This window comes from Convolutriloba macropyga, chromosome 3 (assembly GCF_964194025.1).
Source record: "Convolutriloba macropyga chromosome 3, txConMacr16.3, whole genome shotgun sequence".
In the NCBI taxonomy this organism is placed as follows: domain Eukaryota; kingdom Metazoa; phylum Xenacoelomorpha; order Acoela; family Convolutidae; genus Convolutriloba; species Convolutriloba macropyga.
The window spans coordinates 35490604-35508984 of record NC_134470.1 but is presented as its reverse complement, the minus strand read 5'-3'; the positions used below and the strand labels follow the sequence as shown (position 1 = coordinate 35508984).

Below are 18381 nucleotides of genomic sequence, written 5' to 3'. Positions count from 1 at the left end.
TGAACATCACGGACAAAAACCTTGGTAAACTTAGCTGTATAAATCAAAAAATTTAATTTACATATGTTTATGTTTTTTCTAAACAACCCAAAAACGAACCCAAACTCATCAACTAAAAAGAGGATTTAAATAACCTGTATTCATTGAATCACGTCTCATTTCAACTTATTCGTAGCCATAAGATTTTTTTCAGAAAAGAACAATACTGGAAGATGGAACAATTGTGTTTGCATTAACTACAATAATTAATTCGATTAGCTGAATTACATTATCAACGAGACAAAATTGTCTCCAATTTTCACCAGTTGTTCTTCATAATGTCTCTTTAAAGCAAAATCAGCTAAACCTGCTTCCAATTCTTTATTAATATGTGCTAAACAAACCACTTCAGCTGAAATAATTAGATACAAAAATGCTTTGAACAAAGTTTTTGCCCGCTGGGCAAAACTTTCTTACACCAAAGCTGTCATGAATAAATGTACTACTGTCAGTTCTCTTCGTTTTCAAACTTTGTTTTGCAACAAATGAGGAATTTGATGTCATGCTGCTGTGATTTTTACAGCAACCATAGGGATTCAAAGATCCTCATAACTTTTCAGCGAGTTGAAAAAAAATCTTTACAATCCAACAATCCTTTACAATCTTCAGCTTCAAAAAACGGGAACTCAATAATAATAGTAACAATAATAGCCAGCTGAGTAGATGTGGCACCACAAAATTGAGGAAAATTTACAATGAACGAAGAAACGGCTAAATATCATTGAACAATAGCAATTGAAAACATAGCTGGCAGATAGCGAGAAACTAGATTTTCTAGCTTCTTAGATCTGCAAAAGAGGATAAAAACAGAAAGAAAAAGAGAAAAATCTGTTCTGCTTAATAATTGCTCAGATGTTATATTTTCATTAGGAATTTATAACTTATTGCAGCTTGTATTAGCTGCAATCAGATAACCTTCAATTATAGTGGCACACGATTAGTTGATCTTATCTCCTTGAAATAAATAAATTCATTTTGAAAACGAGGAAAGTCGTTCTTGGAAGAGGTAAGTCACGGACGAGTGACGAACACTAAATTACGCGGACAAAAATGCATGAATGAACAAACATAACTGACTTACGTCGGAAGAAATGTTTCGAACCACTGATGGCAAACTCAAATCTATTACAGCCTGCTTCAGTCGTGGGGGGCTTCAACTGACGTCATTAGAGGTTATATATACCAGTATAAACCACTAATACAATTCAACGAAAAAAGTAAACTAAATTTAGCGTACTTTACAGTTGCATTTTAGCAGTGAACTGTCAGAAATTGAGTTGAACTGTTGACACATGTGAATGAGAGAAATTTACATCACGCAAAATGTAAGAACTCAAGGGTGTAAACTCGAAAAGTCAAAATCTTCAATCAAAAATTTTGCATAAAAAAGACCAACACGTTGACAATGATTGCAACAAACTTCACTCAAGAGCAATTAAAAAGCAGATTTGAAGTGACCGCGACGTCATATGGTTGTAACAAAAAACTTAACAAAAAACAAAAAAAACAGCAGGGGACAGGTCCTGACAATTCGAAGACTTTTGATTAACTGAATAAAAAACTAGACCTAGACCTGACTAGGATTGGATTTGGAAAGCAATTTAGAAAACGCGATATAAAAATCGAAAAACAGTAAAAAATCAAAGTTAAATTTCCGCATGTGAATAAAAAAAACCACAATTGAGAATTCGAATTTTCGTTCAAAAACGGTTTTCTCCTCTATTTTAAAGTTCGACTGAAAAAACTGACACAGCAAAACCACTCGTCTTAGCAGTAGATGTCGCTGAAAAAGTCAATTCCAAGAAGTCAGGGTAAGACGAAACAAAAATCTGCTAGACGAAGTAAAAAAACATAGCCGGACAAGTCCTGGAGTGCAATTCAAAGAAATTTCATTGACTAAACAGAAAACTAGACCTTGATCGGACTATGAATGGATTGGGAAAACCATTTAGAAAAAATCCGATCCAAAACATTGAAAAAACAGTAAAAATCAAAGTGAAAGTGCGCATGTGAACAAAAAACCACCAGCGAGAAAGCGAACTTTTGTTCAAACACCAATTTCTCACTCTACTTTAAATTTAGAGCGCAAAATTTCACGCCACAAAACCACTCGCTTTTTAGCTCCACTTCTTATTTCGGCTTGACCAAAATCACTTCTCCAATTTGACTTCAAAATCATCAAAATGGGCAGACAGATCATGAAAAAAAGGCCATTACAAATCAATTTCTTTAAATTTAAAAAAAAAACAAGAGAAAGCCAATAATAGCCCCCGCTATCACTTTGCAACTATTAATTAGCAGAAAATCCACAAAATGTGATTCCAGGAAACTCCTCTAAAGCGTGGAAGGTGACATTGCCCTCATTCTAGTTCAACAAGATTGCGTCAGCAATTTGAAGGTGTTTATTTTTACAAATTTGCACAAAATCATCTCAAAAAGTCATATTTGGCGCCGTTTTTCATTTAAAAGAACCCTTTATGAAAGCTTAGCTTTCATAAAACATAGCCGGCAGATTGCCGGAAAATAGCCGCGATAGACGCTTCAGGCCTTCCATGGATTTGAAGCAACTAAAAAAGATAGACAGAGTGACCACCAGTCATTTAAAAGACCACTAGACTTTTGGTTAGATCCGGTCTGTCAGTTTCATGAGACACATACGCTCTATAAGGAAAAAGCGCTGTTTATCCCGTTTGGAAAGTCACGAAAAGTCATCAAAGTCATGAAAGTCAGGGTAAGACGAAACAAAAATGTGTTAGACGAAGTAAAAATAAAACATAGCATGACAAGTCCTGAAAAACAGTTCAAAGAATTGCATGAAAAACTTAGACGTACTCTACCTGACCAGCAGATCAATTGAACAATGCCGGCCAGAACAAAAAATTGAGAAACTAAAAGAATCAAAACAAAACAAAGACGTACTCATTGCTAAAACTCGATGCTTTTAAACCCAAGGCAAAACTTTTTCCCTTTAAAAATACCTAATCTAAACGTCGAAAGGTTAAATTGGTGAAAACAAATCCATTGCAAGTAAAAACCATGCAGTAACTTTCTATCAGAACGTGGAATAGGTTTTCTCGCACTTGAGAATGGACGAATATCAAAAACTGACAAAAACTTGAGGAAACCAGAAAAAATTAAAATGACAATAAAATGTTAAAAACCATTCCATTGTTACTAGAAAAGATGCAGCGCCCTATTAACATACCTCAAAGGAGATTGCCTGGTCCCTGAAGCTGGAAAATTGAAAAAATGTTGAAAATTTTCAAAAACCTGAACAAAATGCGAATTTTGTCAAGAAAAAACTGGCAAAATTTGTGATAATCAAAAATTGAAACCTATCCCATGGCAAATAAAAAATTTTCAGTAACTTATTATCCAAACCCTAATGAGGTTTTCTGTCCATTGACTCAAACAAACTGAATAATGACAAAAAATGTCAAAAAATCTGAAAATTGCAAGTTTTGTCAAAAAATTGTAAAATTCATGATGGCAAAAAGTTGAAAACCATTCCATTACCACTAAAAACTATGCAGTAATCTATTATTAAACCCTTTATCAAACCTTAGAGGAGGTTTCTTGACACTAGGGCTTTAAAAAACTCAAAGAATGACAAAAATTTTCAAAAAACCTGAAAAAAATGGCAAAATTAGTATCATTTTGTGTGTGTTAGTGTTTGTAGTATCAAAACATATAGCTCATAAAATGGTCATAACAAGCAATTCTGTCTCACAAAAAGCCTTCATCAATTTTTAAAAACTTCAACCTGAGACTAATCAAACAAAAAACTCACAAAAAATCACAAAAAAACGTGAAAAATTGCACCATTTTGAGCCCAAAAACTCCTAAAAATGACCTTTTAACCTTAAATTAAGGCCATCCCAGCAGCTGCACCACTATAAGCACTTGAAGGACTACTAAAGCCAACTTTGGGCTTCTAATGAAACTTAATGCCCGCTGGGCTTTACCTGTTTATCCCGTTTTGAAAGATCAAAGTCATTGAAAAATGTGTGAACAGATCTTTAAAAAAAACACAGCGCACCAATACAATTCAAATTCTTTGAATTGTAAAAAAATAGGAGCGCTATAATAGCCGCCTGGAATTGCTGACGCGGCTATTAATCAGCCCAAATTGTTCACAATTAGAATAATGAGCAGTTAACCTGTTTGTAAAGAAGGGACAGTTGTACGGGATCAGTCTCGGTCACATTCACATCGGAGAAGAAGAACTTCCTTCTGAATGTGAGCTTAACAGTATCCAGGTCAATATTGGTATGGTCATGTAGACTCTTGGAGTGGTCCAGCCACAGAATCTCATCATCTGTTCTCAGTTTCTTCTTCAGTTTTTCCATTTTCTTAGCATTTCGACCAATTGTCGCCTAAAATTACAGAATGCCAAAGTACAAAAACAACTATTTTCCGCTGTTCTACACGAACGCTGCAATGCACTTCTTATCGTCAAATCAGCATGCTATTTGACTCAAGCTCCACAAGGACTAAATGAAGTAAAACGTCGATACAAAAATTTGTTAAGGGCTACACTGAATCTTCCATTTCCAGAAACTACGAAATCTTTGTTAACCTTATAATTTTTTTACATCCACATAAATATTCCATATCCAAAAATATAACGAAGTAAAAATCTTATAGTAGTATCACTGGATTTCACAAGAAATTGCTGACATCAAATTTTTCTATGGTAAATTATTCATACGGTCTCAATCTTTAATTTGCAGACAGCATATCACATGCAGAGGAAAGGATACTTCAAGCTGATAAAAAATTCATCTTGATTTTATTAGTCTCGATTCGCACTAGTTATGTTTATAAATTCTCCTTTTGAAATATGCTTATTTGCGATAGGATCTGGAGTACTGCAAGTCTGCACAGCAACCAATAAATTCCGAGACAAGTTAAAACCAAGAACGCAAACTTAGTAACCGAAAATGAGCCTACACTTTCAGTTCTCAAATTAACTTTGATCACAAGGCAAAAAGCTCATTAATGACTCATGACAGCTATAGGATCTATAATTCTATCATTCGAAGATCAGAAAACTTAGATCAACAAAAGGAGAAACATACCCGGCAGATTGCCGGAAAATAGCCGCCGTTGATTCCAATAAGCATGATTGGGATTGAAAGAATAGAAGATATTGAAAAAAGATTTTTGTGCAAAAACATTTTTTAAGTCCGATTTATTTTGATGGCATTTCTTAGTTGAACATAACGTACTTCTGTTTCTTAGAGAGAGGCTACAGGGGCTACTATCAATACCAATGGTAACTAAGACTTATAGGAACGACGTTCAAATAGCGGGCATCTAAAATTGGGCTTTATGGGTTTATCCCGTTTCTATTTCTGACTTCAATTTTTTATACTGACTCTGTTCATTTTGAATTGCTTTGCTGAGTAACTGATGTTCAAAATCACTTTTAGCAGAATTAGAGAAGAGAGAAACTAGCCTAGAGAAGTCAAAAAGATTTCACGCAAAATGTCGAAAAAGCGGCAAAATGAGGTAAAGCGAAACCTTTTTTTGTTCGACGAAGTAAAAAACATCGCAGGACAAGTCCTGACGTACAATTCAAAGAATTTTCATTGACTAAACAGAAAAACTAGACCTAGAATGGGCTATGAGTGAATTGAGAAAAATATTTTTAAAAAAATCAGATAAAAAAGAAAAAAACAGAAAATCAATGTCAAAATGCCGCATGTGAACAAAAAAACCACTAGCGAGAAATGAAAATTTAATTCGAACAAAAAACTAGGCCTAGAATGAGCTGTGAATGGATTGGGAAAACCATCAAGAAAAAAAATCCGATCCAAAAAATCGAAAAACAGTAAAAATCAGAGTGAAATTGCCGCATGTGAACAAAAAACCGCTACCGAGAAACCGAATTTTTGTTCAAACACCGTTTTCTCTACTTTAAAATTAGAGCGAAAAAAATTTCACGCCGCAAAACCACTCGCTTTTTCGCTCCACTTCCTGTTTCGGCGTGACCAAAATCACTACTCCAATTTGACTTCAAAAATCATGAAAATGTGTGAACAGATCTTAAAAAAAGACAGCGTCCCAACACAATTCAAATTCTTTGAACTGTAAAAATTCTTTGAATTGTAATAGGAGCGCTATAATAGCCGGCTGAGAAGATGAGGGCGGCTATTAAACACAAAATAGATTCGTGAACTCTTCATAAGAGGAGACCATTGCCATGTAGTAGTAAAGGAGTACTCGTCAAGGAAGTAGAGTAAGTGATAGGGTGAACTGCTTACTATTCTGGACATCATCGAATTGGATGCCTGAAAATTAATAGTTAGTTATTCACACCGAGTTTCCGGATTAAGAACATAAGCCAACTAACGTTAAACAAATTGCTCTCGAGCGACAGGCAGGGCCATTTCTTTTAGATGGAGCTGTAGCCTAGATAATTTTAGCCTCAATAATTGTAGCCTCAATAAAGGCTGACCAAGTACCCTAACCCCTAGGATATCAATGCAGTTATCTTCTAATCGCTTATTTTAACAGACTTAATTTCTGAATAAGAGCAATTTAGGTAACGCAAAAAGCAAGAAATCAAGCGTTAAAAAGTCACACGATAATTGAAATCCAAGAATTGTTCCAGAACAAAACGGTCAAGCAAGAATTTTGCATTAAAAAATTACAGTAATTGCTTCAGAATTCGTTCAAGAGCAATTTGGTATTCCAATCATAACAGTTTCAAACAAAGATATCAATTTAACGCAGGCTAAAAAGTTGTAGCAATTTTTTTTGCCAATTTAGCGATATCATTGTCTCGTTAATAGTCATTCAATTCAATTGCTATAGCATTATCAAATAGGTTACTCTTCGAATTGAAGGCTTCCGGAGGAAAGTCTTGATGCAACTCATAATCTCGCATCTTGCACTCAATATTTGCCCAAAATTGGGCAACTCGGTTCAATAAGATACACAAAACAAAATTATAACAACCACACCTCCTTGATTCGTCCAACTTTTTTGTCACAATATTAGTACAAAAATATTTTTGCATTTTTCGCCAAAGTGATAACATCAGATACGTTAAAAACCTTTAGATACCTACAGGTGTCTTTTCACCACCGGGAGATCCTTTGAAGTCGGGAGACAGGGTCCCCATTCCCATAGTTTTACTCTTGCCCATAGTGGTCATGTTGCCCCATGTCCTGGTGCCACCCAAGGTCATAGTCTGGCCCTCAGCGGGTGTCTCTGGTTCCACCATAATGGAATACTCGTCAACTATGTCTCCAACTATGCCTTCTTTCTGGCACACCATGCGAACAATCTCGCCTACTTTCTGTGTCTCGCGAACATCCATCTTGCGGTGGCCAGAAGGCAGGTTGATGGTAATCGTTCGATAGAGGCTTCTATACTCAAGCTAAAACAAATCAACTATTGTAGGTTGCGCTTCATGTAATCTTTCCTGTGTGTACCAGGAGGCACGTGCTAAAAACTGTAACTTTAAGAAACACCAAGTCATAATGTTGATTAGATAGATGTAATCGAATGGTTAGGAAATGGATGACTTTTTCATGGTAGCAAAAGAAGATTTGTGAAGCAAATCTCACGAAAGTTTTAACTGTTGACAAGGAACAACAGTGGGCAAAGGGTAGCCCAGGCATATCGTGCCAAAGTAACTATAACTCAAGGGTCTTTTTTGAAGCATCACCAACACTGGCGTCAGTGAAGCAAGCTGATTAGTTTGCTTCTCTGACGTCCGTCCACAGCACCACCAACACTACACACTCAATATTACCTGAAGGCGGAACACCGCACACTGTGCACATTTAAGCGACGAGGAAGATAAATAGCGCGCATAAAAGCATAACTTATTACATCAGATCATGTCCGATAGTCCCTTAACCAAAATTGGGCTCTTTCATTCTTCATTCCATTTATGCTTTTGATAGGCTTGGTACCCACATGACAGCATGCTAAGCAATTTGATAGAATTGACGGCGTTTTCAAGTAACCTGAAGAGTTGTGACTCCTGGACCAGAGACAAGGCTGCCCAGCTTCTCGATGTCTCGACTGGAGTCATACCAGATACCTTCGTTCCTATTGGGCGCCATGTCACTTAGATCCAACTGCTGCTTGGGCACAAACAGTCCAAACCTCTCAACTAAACACAAAACAGCTTTAAAAAATCATCACATTTGGAAATTTAAAAATGACCAGCCTGAGCGATTGATAACGATATTAAACCTTGCCTAATCAAGTTTATGCCAAAAAATTACATAAACTATACCCTGCGAGCTCACTTATTCATACGGTGGTTTTTCTAAAACGCAAAAAGTTAAGCTTACAGCATAGGTATTGACATTGGTATCCAATCTTGGAAAGAATGTTTTTCAAATCCAATTCTCCCAAAACCAAAAACTAGTAGAATGAACGCTAGAGGGACGGTTTCCTGACAATATACGTTTAAAAAATTAATTTCGTGATAGAATTTTATACACTTTTCAAAATAGTCTTGAACGTTTCTTCTTCAGTGATAAATAATATATAAAAAACATTACTAACTATCGATGATTACTAACTATGGAAAGTTATGGATTTCGTTCAAAGTGAACAGTTAGTAGTTGTTCTGAAAAAATGAAAAACTAGCAGGTAAAAAGAATATGCTGCATTATTTTTAGTCAAAATATTTATCCAGTTGTAATATTTTGTTCTCTTTGAAAAAAAGGCATAAAAAATTTTTTGAAGTTTTTCATCTAGCTTACACGCATTCACAATCTATAGTAGCAATTGAGAAGTACATAATTTTTTATTTAAAGAAAAAAGGGCTTATCGGTGATTAAATTTTGAAATCAAGAGGAAAATGTGATTTTCATGACAACCTTAGGCAATTTTCAGATTTTTTTTCGAATTCCTGTTTCTGAAAAAATTAAATACCAACTGCCGCCTCATTTTTGCCTGATTTCGGGTCATTTATCCATTTTTCAAAGACTGCAGTTTTTCCACAACCGACAAAACTATTTGATCCCAGTCGATGCTTTCTATGGAAGAACAGCAGCAAGAATATCTGAATTTATAACATTTTAAAATTGATGCAAGTAGTAAAGAAGCATAATTTTTGGAGAGCACACTTTCGCAACCAGAAGCTTCCTGAAGAAAACAAGAGAAAATGTTTTTCCTGATGTTTTTCTGATGTCAATCTGTAATTTTCTTTAACATATTTCTTCAAATCAGGCAATCTAGGGTCTGTCGGAGATTGCTTTAAACAACTTCAGGCAAAATTAGAACCTTGTTTTGTTGCTACCTCAAAGAAAAATTCGTCTCGATAATAGACTTTCTCTTATCTCACAAATTGTTTCTCTCCGCTGATTTAAATCGGGCCCGCAAAACGTTTTTTGGATAGCACATTGCAAAGCAGAGGTAAATTATCATTTATTGAGCATGAAAGTGGTTAAAAGCTTCATTAATTGAGCATTTAAGTGGTTTAAGCTTAAAATTATACCATAGAGAAGTGAGCTTAACATCTGGGACTCGTATAAATTCATCTAGAATTCGAAACTCGTAGTTTAAATCTTATTTTATATCAATATTTTTATATATATATCAAATTTAGTTTTAAAAAAGATAGTTTTTTCAGTAAATCAATAGACACCTGTCAATGGATACAAGTCCACAAAAATTCTCAATTTCCTTAGCAATCTAAAATAGTTTCATGCATTAGCCGTGGTATAATTTCTTGCTTTAAGGTGGCCAGATTGTCAACGTGTCAATAATCGCTAGGGATGAACAGAGGGATTTTTCAGTAAAAAATCAATCAACCTGTCAATCGACACCTGTAAACAGATGCAAAGTATATGGAATCAACTCAATTGAATAATTTCATTTGCTGAATTCCGTTGAAAATCACTCAGTAATAAAAATAAACAAAAGAAAACAGTAATCGGTTCAAAACCATTTTTTAACCAAAAATTCCCTCTATTTTATCTTGGTGTTCATCTGTCAATAGACTCCTGTCAATAAACTCAAAAAATATTGAAAAACTTCAATTGAAAGAACGTTATTTGTTTAATTCAAATTGAAATCACTCAATATTTGAAAAAAGCAAGAAGACAAGTATTCAATTCATATTAGACATTTTACCAAATCAGCGAAATTGCTGTCTCTATTGTGAACTTAATTGCTGTCAAATAAAAAAAAAACAAACCACTTTTACACATTCAAAAGCGCATTAATTAAGGCACAATTGCGGATTACAGATATATTCAATGCAGAATAGAGTTACGCTCAGTGCGAAAAAGATATACCTAAACGGAGCACTAAAGTTCTACACAGCGCGCGAAAAATAGGATGTAAAGCTTTTATCTCAATTCCGCTGCTAAAATTTGGACACTTGCGAACTCGGGTTGCGCAATTCCCTTTTGACCGATTTTTATTTCTCGCGATATTGTTACATTTTCAATGTATTGACATAGGAAAGACGAACAAAAGACACACAAATCGGGCCGATTTGCCCGTGATGATTTGGTTATACCTCTTAGGTATGAGTTCCGATAATCCAAAATTTATGAAACTCAAATTTAATGGCAATTTTCTGGATTAGTTTTACCTGACAATCAAAAAGACTGTTCATTTTAACTGATTCTTTAAGTCTTATGATTCAACAGACCACAGTAACCGAGCATTCAATTTAAGGACGTAACGACACCTCTTCAATTTTTTTGAAAATCAATTCAATATTAGCAGTCATCTTTGATTAACGTTAACATAAATGAGGAGAATGGGTCGATATGAGCAAAACGAACCCGCAGTTCAACCATGGTTATTTTAACAGTAATATTCTTTACATACATTTTTTCTAAGATTGAAAAAAATCTAAATACGCCGTTAAACTGAGCAGGTAATATTTGAATATGCAACCGGATTGTTTTTGGCATCCAATTACTGTTATGGCTAGTTATGTTGTTGTTGCGCACTTGGTTTCCATATTTCCAAATTGATCTATTCAATTTTGAAGAAAAGTATCTCTCAACTAAATTGTTCTTTGAACTAGATTTTGAAGCAGGTTATATTTTGATCACAAAACGACAAGATCACAAAACCGTAACAAAATTTATAGTACAAATATAAGTGATTCCTGCTTTTTACTCCATTTAAGCAGCGCCCTTTAATTAATTTTATCAGCTGTAATAGAAAACTTCTAAGGCAGAATTTGCCAAAGAAAGGGTAAACGCATCGAAAATATAAGAGCATTTTTCAAAATTTGATACTCCGCTCTGGAAATTTTTTTTAGCACTTCCACTAATTTGGCTAAAACCAGTTTCTAAATGCCGCTATGCATTAACGGAAGCAGCCGCTATGCATTCCTAGGCTGATAACGGAAGCAGCACAATGTTCTGAGTACCAAAGCAACAGTAAGAGCTGGTCAAGACTCACTGGCCTTAAATTATTCTCACTGGCCTTAAAAAGCATACTAAATTTGGCGCAACTTTTCTCAAACTAGAGACGAATTGAAGTTTCCGAATATAGCTTTTCAAGAAAGATGAGAGGTTCTTGGTGATTTAGACGTCTGGCTACAATTTCGGACCACAAACAAATACTATAGCCAGACGACTAACTGACATTGCTGAACATTGTGAAAGAATGGTAGTTCACCTCAGATTGATGTCGTGTTCAAGCTTCACGGCTTGCAGGTATGAAAAATTCAATAGTTTGAGAAGATAAGGCGCGCAAACTAAGTATTCAAATGTACTTTTTTTGCTTCTACGAGCAATTTATTTTTTAACAAATAATCAAAATCAATATTGCTCGCTAGACAAATTTACGAAAATAGTCTGCCAGAAGTAAAACAAAATTCTCTAACACAGTGAATTACTCTCCAACGGTAGTAGCAAACTTTAGAAGGGGAAATAGAAACGGCATGGGCGGAGTCCGAGCGGAGGGCTCGGCGAGGGGAGAGTGGGGCCTAAACCCCGAAAGTATAGCTCTTCACATTAATAATTTATGTCTTCTAGCTTCGATGAATTGTACAATTAGAGACTAGTAATGCTGTAAGAGAGCTGCTCCGCAGCTTAATACCCTCCGGGCTTCACCTTCTAATCCTGTTTTTAAGCAGGAAAAAATCAAAAACATCATCAGAAAAGTGATCACGTGTAAAATTCCATAAGAACGAGCCCAGGACTTATATAATTGTAACAAATTTGTTTAGCAAAACAAATACATGATGAATGGATGAACCTCGGTCAAAGCCATTTTAAAATTGACAGTACTGACTTTCTTGAAATGATACTAATCTTTTAACCCTTGCTCCAAAAGTGAAGCAGAATTAGGCGAGATAGTCGTCCCTACTACCGACTAAATCGACTAATTGTAATGTTAGCTTTGGTGTTTAATTCGAATGCATGCGTTTAATTGAAACGAGAGCAATTAAAATCACTCAGGTGGACAATTGCTCAACAAAGTACTAGGACAGTCATAATTGCTCTGAATTTCATCTTCAGAAAAATTAATGGTACGACCAAGAGCCAAAATTCGATCGCTACAAATGAGGCGAATCGTATGCAAGAAAAAACTATGACCCAAAATAAAAGCCCGAGAATACGAACCTTCGTCATGTCTCTGTTTGGCAGTCCTCGAAATTTTGAGTCTGACGTCTCCCAATGTGGTATTGCGAGGCAGGGAAAAGTTGAGCTTCATTTCCATGGGGAGGTCCATGTTCTCCAGGAAGTCCTGGTTGGACCGGAAGTAGGTCACTTCCAGCTCTATGTTGCCTTGGTCAGGCCCCATCCTCAAGTATCTGGAAGATCACCAAAATACTCGAGTCTACATGGTAGAAAAGGTTTTTCAATCAAATCTGTTACTGGTACAAAAACTCATTCAATTGACCAACTGGCCTAAAGCAACAAGTTTTAAGGACTGGAACTACAAACATTTCCCAAAAAGGTTGGGGGAAAGGGACACAATTTGTAAAATCAAAACGTTAACCCAAGACTTTAGCCTATAGTAAAGCATAGTGAACTGAGCATTTGACGCCAAACCTGTAGCCCTTAAAAGACAAACAGATTTGGCATAGAATTGAGCACCTTGATCACTTCCTTTGATGTCGCAAAAATTAACTCAAGCTGCTGCCAGACGGTGATTCAGGATCCGATTGGTGTTTGAGTTAGCCTCAACTCTTTGTTACTCAATGAGCGGACTTTTAATAAATAACTGCCTCTGTTGTTTGACTTATACCGCATTAGCCGATAACAGATGCGAACAGATCAATAGACATAAATACTTTAAAAGAGTGGCGTCAAAAACGCATTTGATATACAATTAACTTAAACTAGAGCCATGCCAATGATTGACCAAGTAATTTAGTTCGTCTTTTAAAAAATGTAACGGAAAGAACTGATTTATGCAGTTTTTGATCCAGAGCAATTTATTTACAGCGATCAGGTGCAGTACAATGCAACAAAAAAATGCATATTCTTCACTGTAAAGGAAATGCTATTCGAACAGATTTCAAAGCTAGTCTAAAAAATTGACAGTTGCTTAAAAACTTTAGCAACAGATCCAGGAATCAAAACAACCGGTTATCGTTGAGCGAATTACTCTCAGACGACTGAAGAGCCGTTGACTTTGTCCGTAGGTAGCTTAGTAAGTAGCTGAATTTTAGGACACTAGCTTTAGCTTAATTGAGAGGGGGTTCAACAAAGTGGGAAGAGGATGGAGGTCTCGAGGGGGTCGTCAAGCCTGGCTGAGGGGGGTTACGGGAGGAATGAGGCGCAGGAGGAAGACGAGACGAGGGCGGAGGGGAGGGGGGGGGGGGGGGTGGGGGTAATGAGGTTGATTTGGTGTCAAACTCTACGAACCTACATTCACACCACAAATCTATATTCTCTAACAGTTTCGCCGAAAACTCCTGCGGCGCCAAAAACGCCACTCACATCATGACTTATACACTTAGGGAATCGAGGATGAAAACTCAAATGGTCAGAAAAAAAACTATCAGACGAAAAACCAGTAGAAAGAAAAATTGCATAAAAGTCCAGCAGGACTACATTAATTGACACCAACATTTTTTGAGAGCAATAAACGAAAGGGTTTCGCTCCAATTTTCTTAACTTGCAATTTTGTCATCGCAAAAAAGTCTCAAGGACATTATGTTGATCTCGAAGCAACAAACAAACGCGCAAAAGAAAAGGACGGCCCTTAAAAGCTTTATTATTCGGAGAGTTCTGATCTAAACTGAAGATTTTCGCAGCTACAAATCTAAAATTTTGTTAAATTCAGCCCCCCCCCCCCCCGAACTATCTGGTAAGAACACAAACGATAAGATGTTTTAATGCCCAATTTTATACACAATCCATCAAAACTTAAATGCAACAGCTGGTTTGCTGGTAAAGATCTTGTTTCAGGTATCAGTCTCCTATGTTGATTTGTTACGTAACAAGGAGGCTCGATAATGTGCGTTCGCACATTAAGTTCCGACCCCGCTCATCTACATTTTTCACTTAATTGTCTACCAAATGAGGAAGAGATAAAAAAAATTAACAAATCAACATATCGTTCAACAAACTACTAAAAGAATAAAACAATCTACTCTAGAGGGTTTATGAGACCTGTGGCTACCATAATATGACAACCAGAAAAGACGGCAATAAAAATCAAATAATTAACAAAAATTAATTACGACCAAAATTCCTTGTCCATTTTTTGAAAACCATTAATAACCAAATCAAAATGGAACAAAATATGGGACTTTTCCTCAATGCAACTTGGCAGCAAATCGACTAGAAATAAGCAAAAGGGGCAAAATTTATTAAAACATTACTTTTTTAAAAAAAGAATTAAATTCGAACTGATTAGAAACATTACGCATCAAATGAAATCATTGAGAGAGTTTTTATACCTCAATAGAGAACGACTAAGGCCTTTCATTATCCAGGATATGCCATACAACTACAAAAAAACGACAAGTACAGGCAAAAACTAAAATTTTGCACGAAAAATTACGCACGAAAACGATGTCCCCCCAATCAATTAAATATTAAGCTGATCACTAAAAACAATAAAAATCTTCGTTTGCCGTTTTTAAAGGCAACAAAATTTGAAAATCACATGATGACGCCAATATCAATCACCACGATAAGATTCAGACAATAATGAACGCCAACAACTTTACGGTCGCTCGTTCATACAGCAACGTTTGTTTCATACGAGATACCGCTTCCGAACCAAAACTCTTGGCTTTGCTCGGAAGTCTTGACAATTCGCCAGACAGAATACCAATCTTTTCAAATAATCTCTCCAAATTTAACTTGAGCCCATTTTGCCACAACTCAAAATTGTTAATGATAACAGACATCGCTAGAACCAGATAACAAGGTCGTACCATTAATGCTAATCAAATTAACGGAAAAATGACGTTGGAATAAACGTTCAAATAAATACCAATCGATAAGAGACCAAAAATAATCAAATATAACCGTACCACGTGTCAAAAAATTAACTGCCTCATAAACAAAATTATTGCATGTTTCACAATTTTGAAGGCAAATCTCTACGTAGTTGCATTTCAGAGGCTATAAGCCAAAGTAAACCAACTGAACTATAGAATGTTATTTTAGGAAACTTTCTCAAACATAGAACATAGAGGGAGGGAGTGAGGGGGGGGGGAGGTTGCATTCGATTGACTTATTCAAGCGAGCAAACGCAAAACAACATGAAACAGACTCGCGTCTTTCGAAACTGGCGGTTTAGTTTCAGATCAGACAATATTTCACTATTGTTCCTATTTCAGTGCAAATACTTGTGACACACAAGGAAAGTCCACGAAATAGGGCCATGTTTAACGGTTGCAATTCAAAATACTAGAACTGCATAATAACTACAAGCTAGCGAAAGATCGCAAAATAGTCCCTAAGATTTCGCATAAATCAGAGAGTTGTAATGAATATACTAAGGATTAAAACCTCAGCTAGACAAAATCAAAGCTTAACCATTGAATGCAAGTTACAGTTTATACTATGGTTTAAAATACATTGGACTTTTGAGCTGACTAAAGCTTAAAGCTAGCTTCAGTCATAAAGTGAGTTAGAAAAGAGAGAATTATAAATTCTGCATTAAGTCTGCGTACAAGTTTGTCTAATCTAAAGAGTACAAAACGCAAATGAAACTTGCAAATTACGACCATCTGCAGAAGAATGAAACTTATTTTCAAAGCATACATTACGGTCTTACCAATTCGTCTCAAACTTAAGTCCCAGTCAAAACAAATATCAACTTGAACTGAACCTAGATTCTATTATCCGAGAACAATTTGTACCTTCAAATTGGATTCGGCCAATTAAGTCATTTGAATCATTTTCGGCCGGATGGAAGTAGTTGACGAGGCAGGAAATATAGCTAACTATGTGTTTTGCTCTAGATAGCAGCTGTCCTTACGTTCACAATTTGCTACAAAAACAAATTTGCAACACATCAAAGCAGTGCCACTTCAGAGAATAGAAATATACAATTGATCGCACAAGCAGTAAAACGCGCGTTCAAATGGATCAAAATTTTATAGGTTTCTGAATAAAACGTTCTTTATATCTGCATTCGATTTTCAGAAAATTTAATAAGTGAATGCCAATAAAAAGTACCTTAAATACAAAAAACACTACAGTAACTGCTGTAATTAGCAGGGGTTAAAATCGAATTGTCGAATGAAAAAACTTTCACAACCAAATTTTTGAAAATTGGAAAGTGAGAATTCCTGCCAGGCTGGACTCCCGCCATATGGAACTGAAAAAAATGCTCTATCAAATACCTGATTGAAGTTGCCTTTTCCTATTTCTACACGAAAAATCTTACTGCAGTTCCTAAACTCGATTTATCTCTTTAGCTGTTCCGACCCCTCTTGAGGGGGTAGGAACTATATACTCAAAGGGGTTTTTTGTTCAGACAATTTTGGCCGATCGATATAATCATCGTAGAGAGTTGAGACAGGTATCATTAGAAAGCTTGTCCAGCGTCAAATATGAAATTATAAAGATTTTTTATTTTCGTTTTTAAAGGGAGTTATCGAGGTTTAAACTTCTGAGAAAAGTAGAGTGAATTCTCTTGTTTTAATTCACATTCTCCGGAATTTTTGCCTAAACTTCGTCAATTTTGCTAAAACTTGTTAAAATTTTGAAGAATAGTGTTGTTGATTTAATTTTTAAAGACAAAAACAATTGTCGAATAAATTTATTTACATTTTCGGTCAAAAATTTCGGCTAAATACTCCAAAATTCAGTCTTTTTCATCAAAAATTGCACAAAAGTACTGTCTTTAGTTAACTTTGATTAAATTTGCTGGAAGTACACACCCTAACACCACTAACACAATCTTTGTAGACTCAAAAAAGGCTATTCCTACTTCAATTTCCGTTGAGAGTGCTCTGTAATAAAAACTTTGCCGTTTTTTGCTAACTTTACTCGTTGATAATCAAAAACGCAGAATTTATTTTTGATTTTTTAACTATCAAATTATCTACATCTATTACATTCGAAAATTTCAATGCTTCTAATGGACGAATAGCATTAGCAGGGCTAGTTTTGGACCAATCTGGGCCTGTTACAATCCAAAAAGAATTCGGATTGTAGTCAGTCGGTCTTTTTGAAAAAAATCGATCTTTTTTATATTAGCTTAAGAACAGAACGTTTCAAATCAAAGCTCAGTATTGATAGCTCCAATTCGCTAGCTCCAAATTAATGCATCTAATTTTATACTTGAAATCTTATGGTCCTTTTCACTTTTGATTTTTAAATAATGGCAATTGAATTTTGCCTCTATTTTCTTTCTTAACTTGGTCAATTTTTAGCTAAGTGTCAGCAAAGAAAGAATGCTTCGTCTTTCTACTGATTTAAAATTTAATCTCTATTGCGGTTTTACGCCTTAAGTTATGGTTTTCTGGCTTTGATACTAATAGATTTCACACTTTTTATGTTTAGGTATTTGCAAATTTTTCACGTTTTTTTAGATTTGTCACATTTCTACAACACTACTTTTCGACAATACTTTCTTGAAGAATTTAGAAATTTTAAATTGATTTTAACTGTCGTTTTTACGTTGTCGCTTCAGTCTTATTCAATTACCTGTACAATGACAGGTTTCATTGGCTTTTCATTGAAGAAAAGACATTCTGGATAATTGCAGGTTGCAAGGGCTTCCTTTGGACGAATAAACGGACCTATTTCCTTATTTTATTTCCTAATTATTGGCTTTCACGACTTGAAGTAATTTTGTTTCGAAAAAAAAGTATTCATTAATTTTGCCTTTTCTTTTCTGTCTACTTGCAACCTAGCCTCATTAATTACAGCTCACATACTAAATTATTAGTGTTCAAAGAAGGCACAAAGGAAC

General features: G+C 35.4%; 1 protein-coding gene across 7 annotated transcripts in view; it reads right to left on the bottom strand.

The window, feature by feature from the left end:
- LOC142336168 (talin-1-like) overlaps nucleotides 1-12822 on the bottom strand; it is a 210366-nt gene extending 197544 nt beyond the window's left edge. For 6 of the 7 annotated variants that reach the window (XM_075384782.1, XM_075384786.1, XM_075384783.1 and 3 more), the window contains exons 1-5: nucleotides 12612-12822; nucleotides 8025-8173; nucleotides 7118-7429; nucleotides 6309-6335; nucleotides 4200-4415 (exon numbers count right to left, since the gene is read on the bottom strand). In XM_075384782.1, the coding sequence (XP_075240897.1) occupies nucleotides 4200-4415; nucleotides 6309-6335; nucleotides 7118-7429; nucleotides 8025-8173; nucleotides 12612-12792 (885 nt within the window). In that variant the 5' untranslated portion in view covers nucleotides 12793-12822. The remainder of the gene's footprint in view (nucleotides 1-4199; nucleotides 4416-6308; nucleotides 6336-7117; nucleotides 7430-8024; nucleotides 8174-12611) is intronic. The other variant, XM_075384785.1, reaches the window with a different exon arrangement.
- Nucleotides 12823-18381: the final 5559 nt, after the last annotated feature.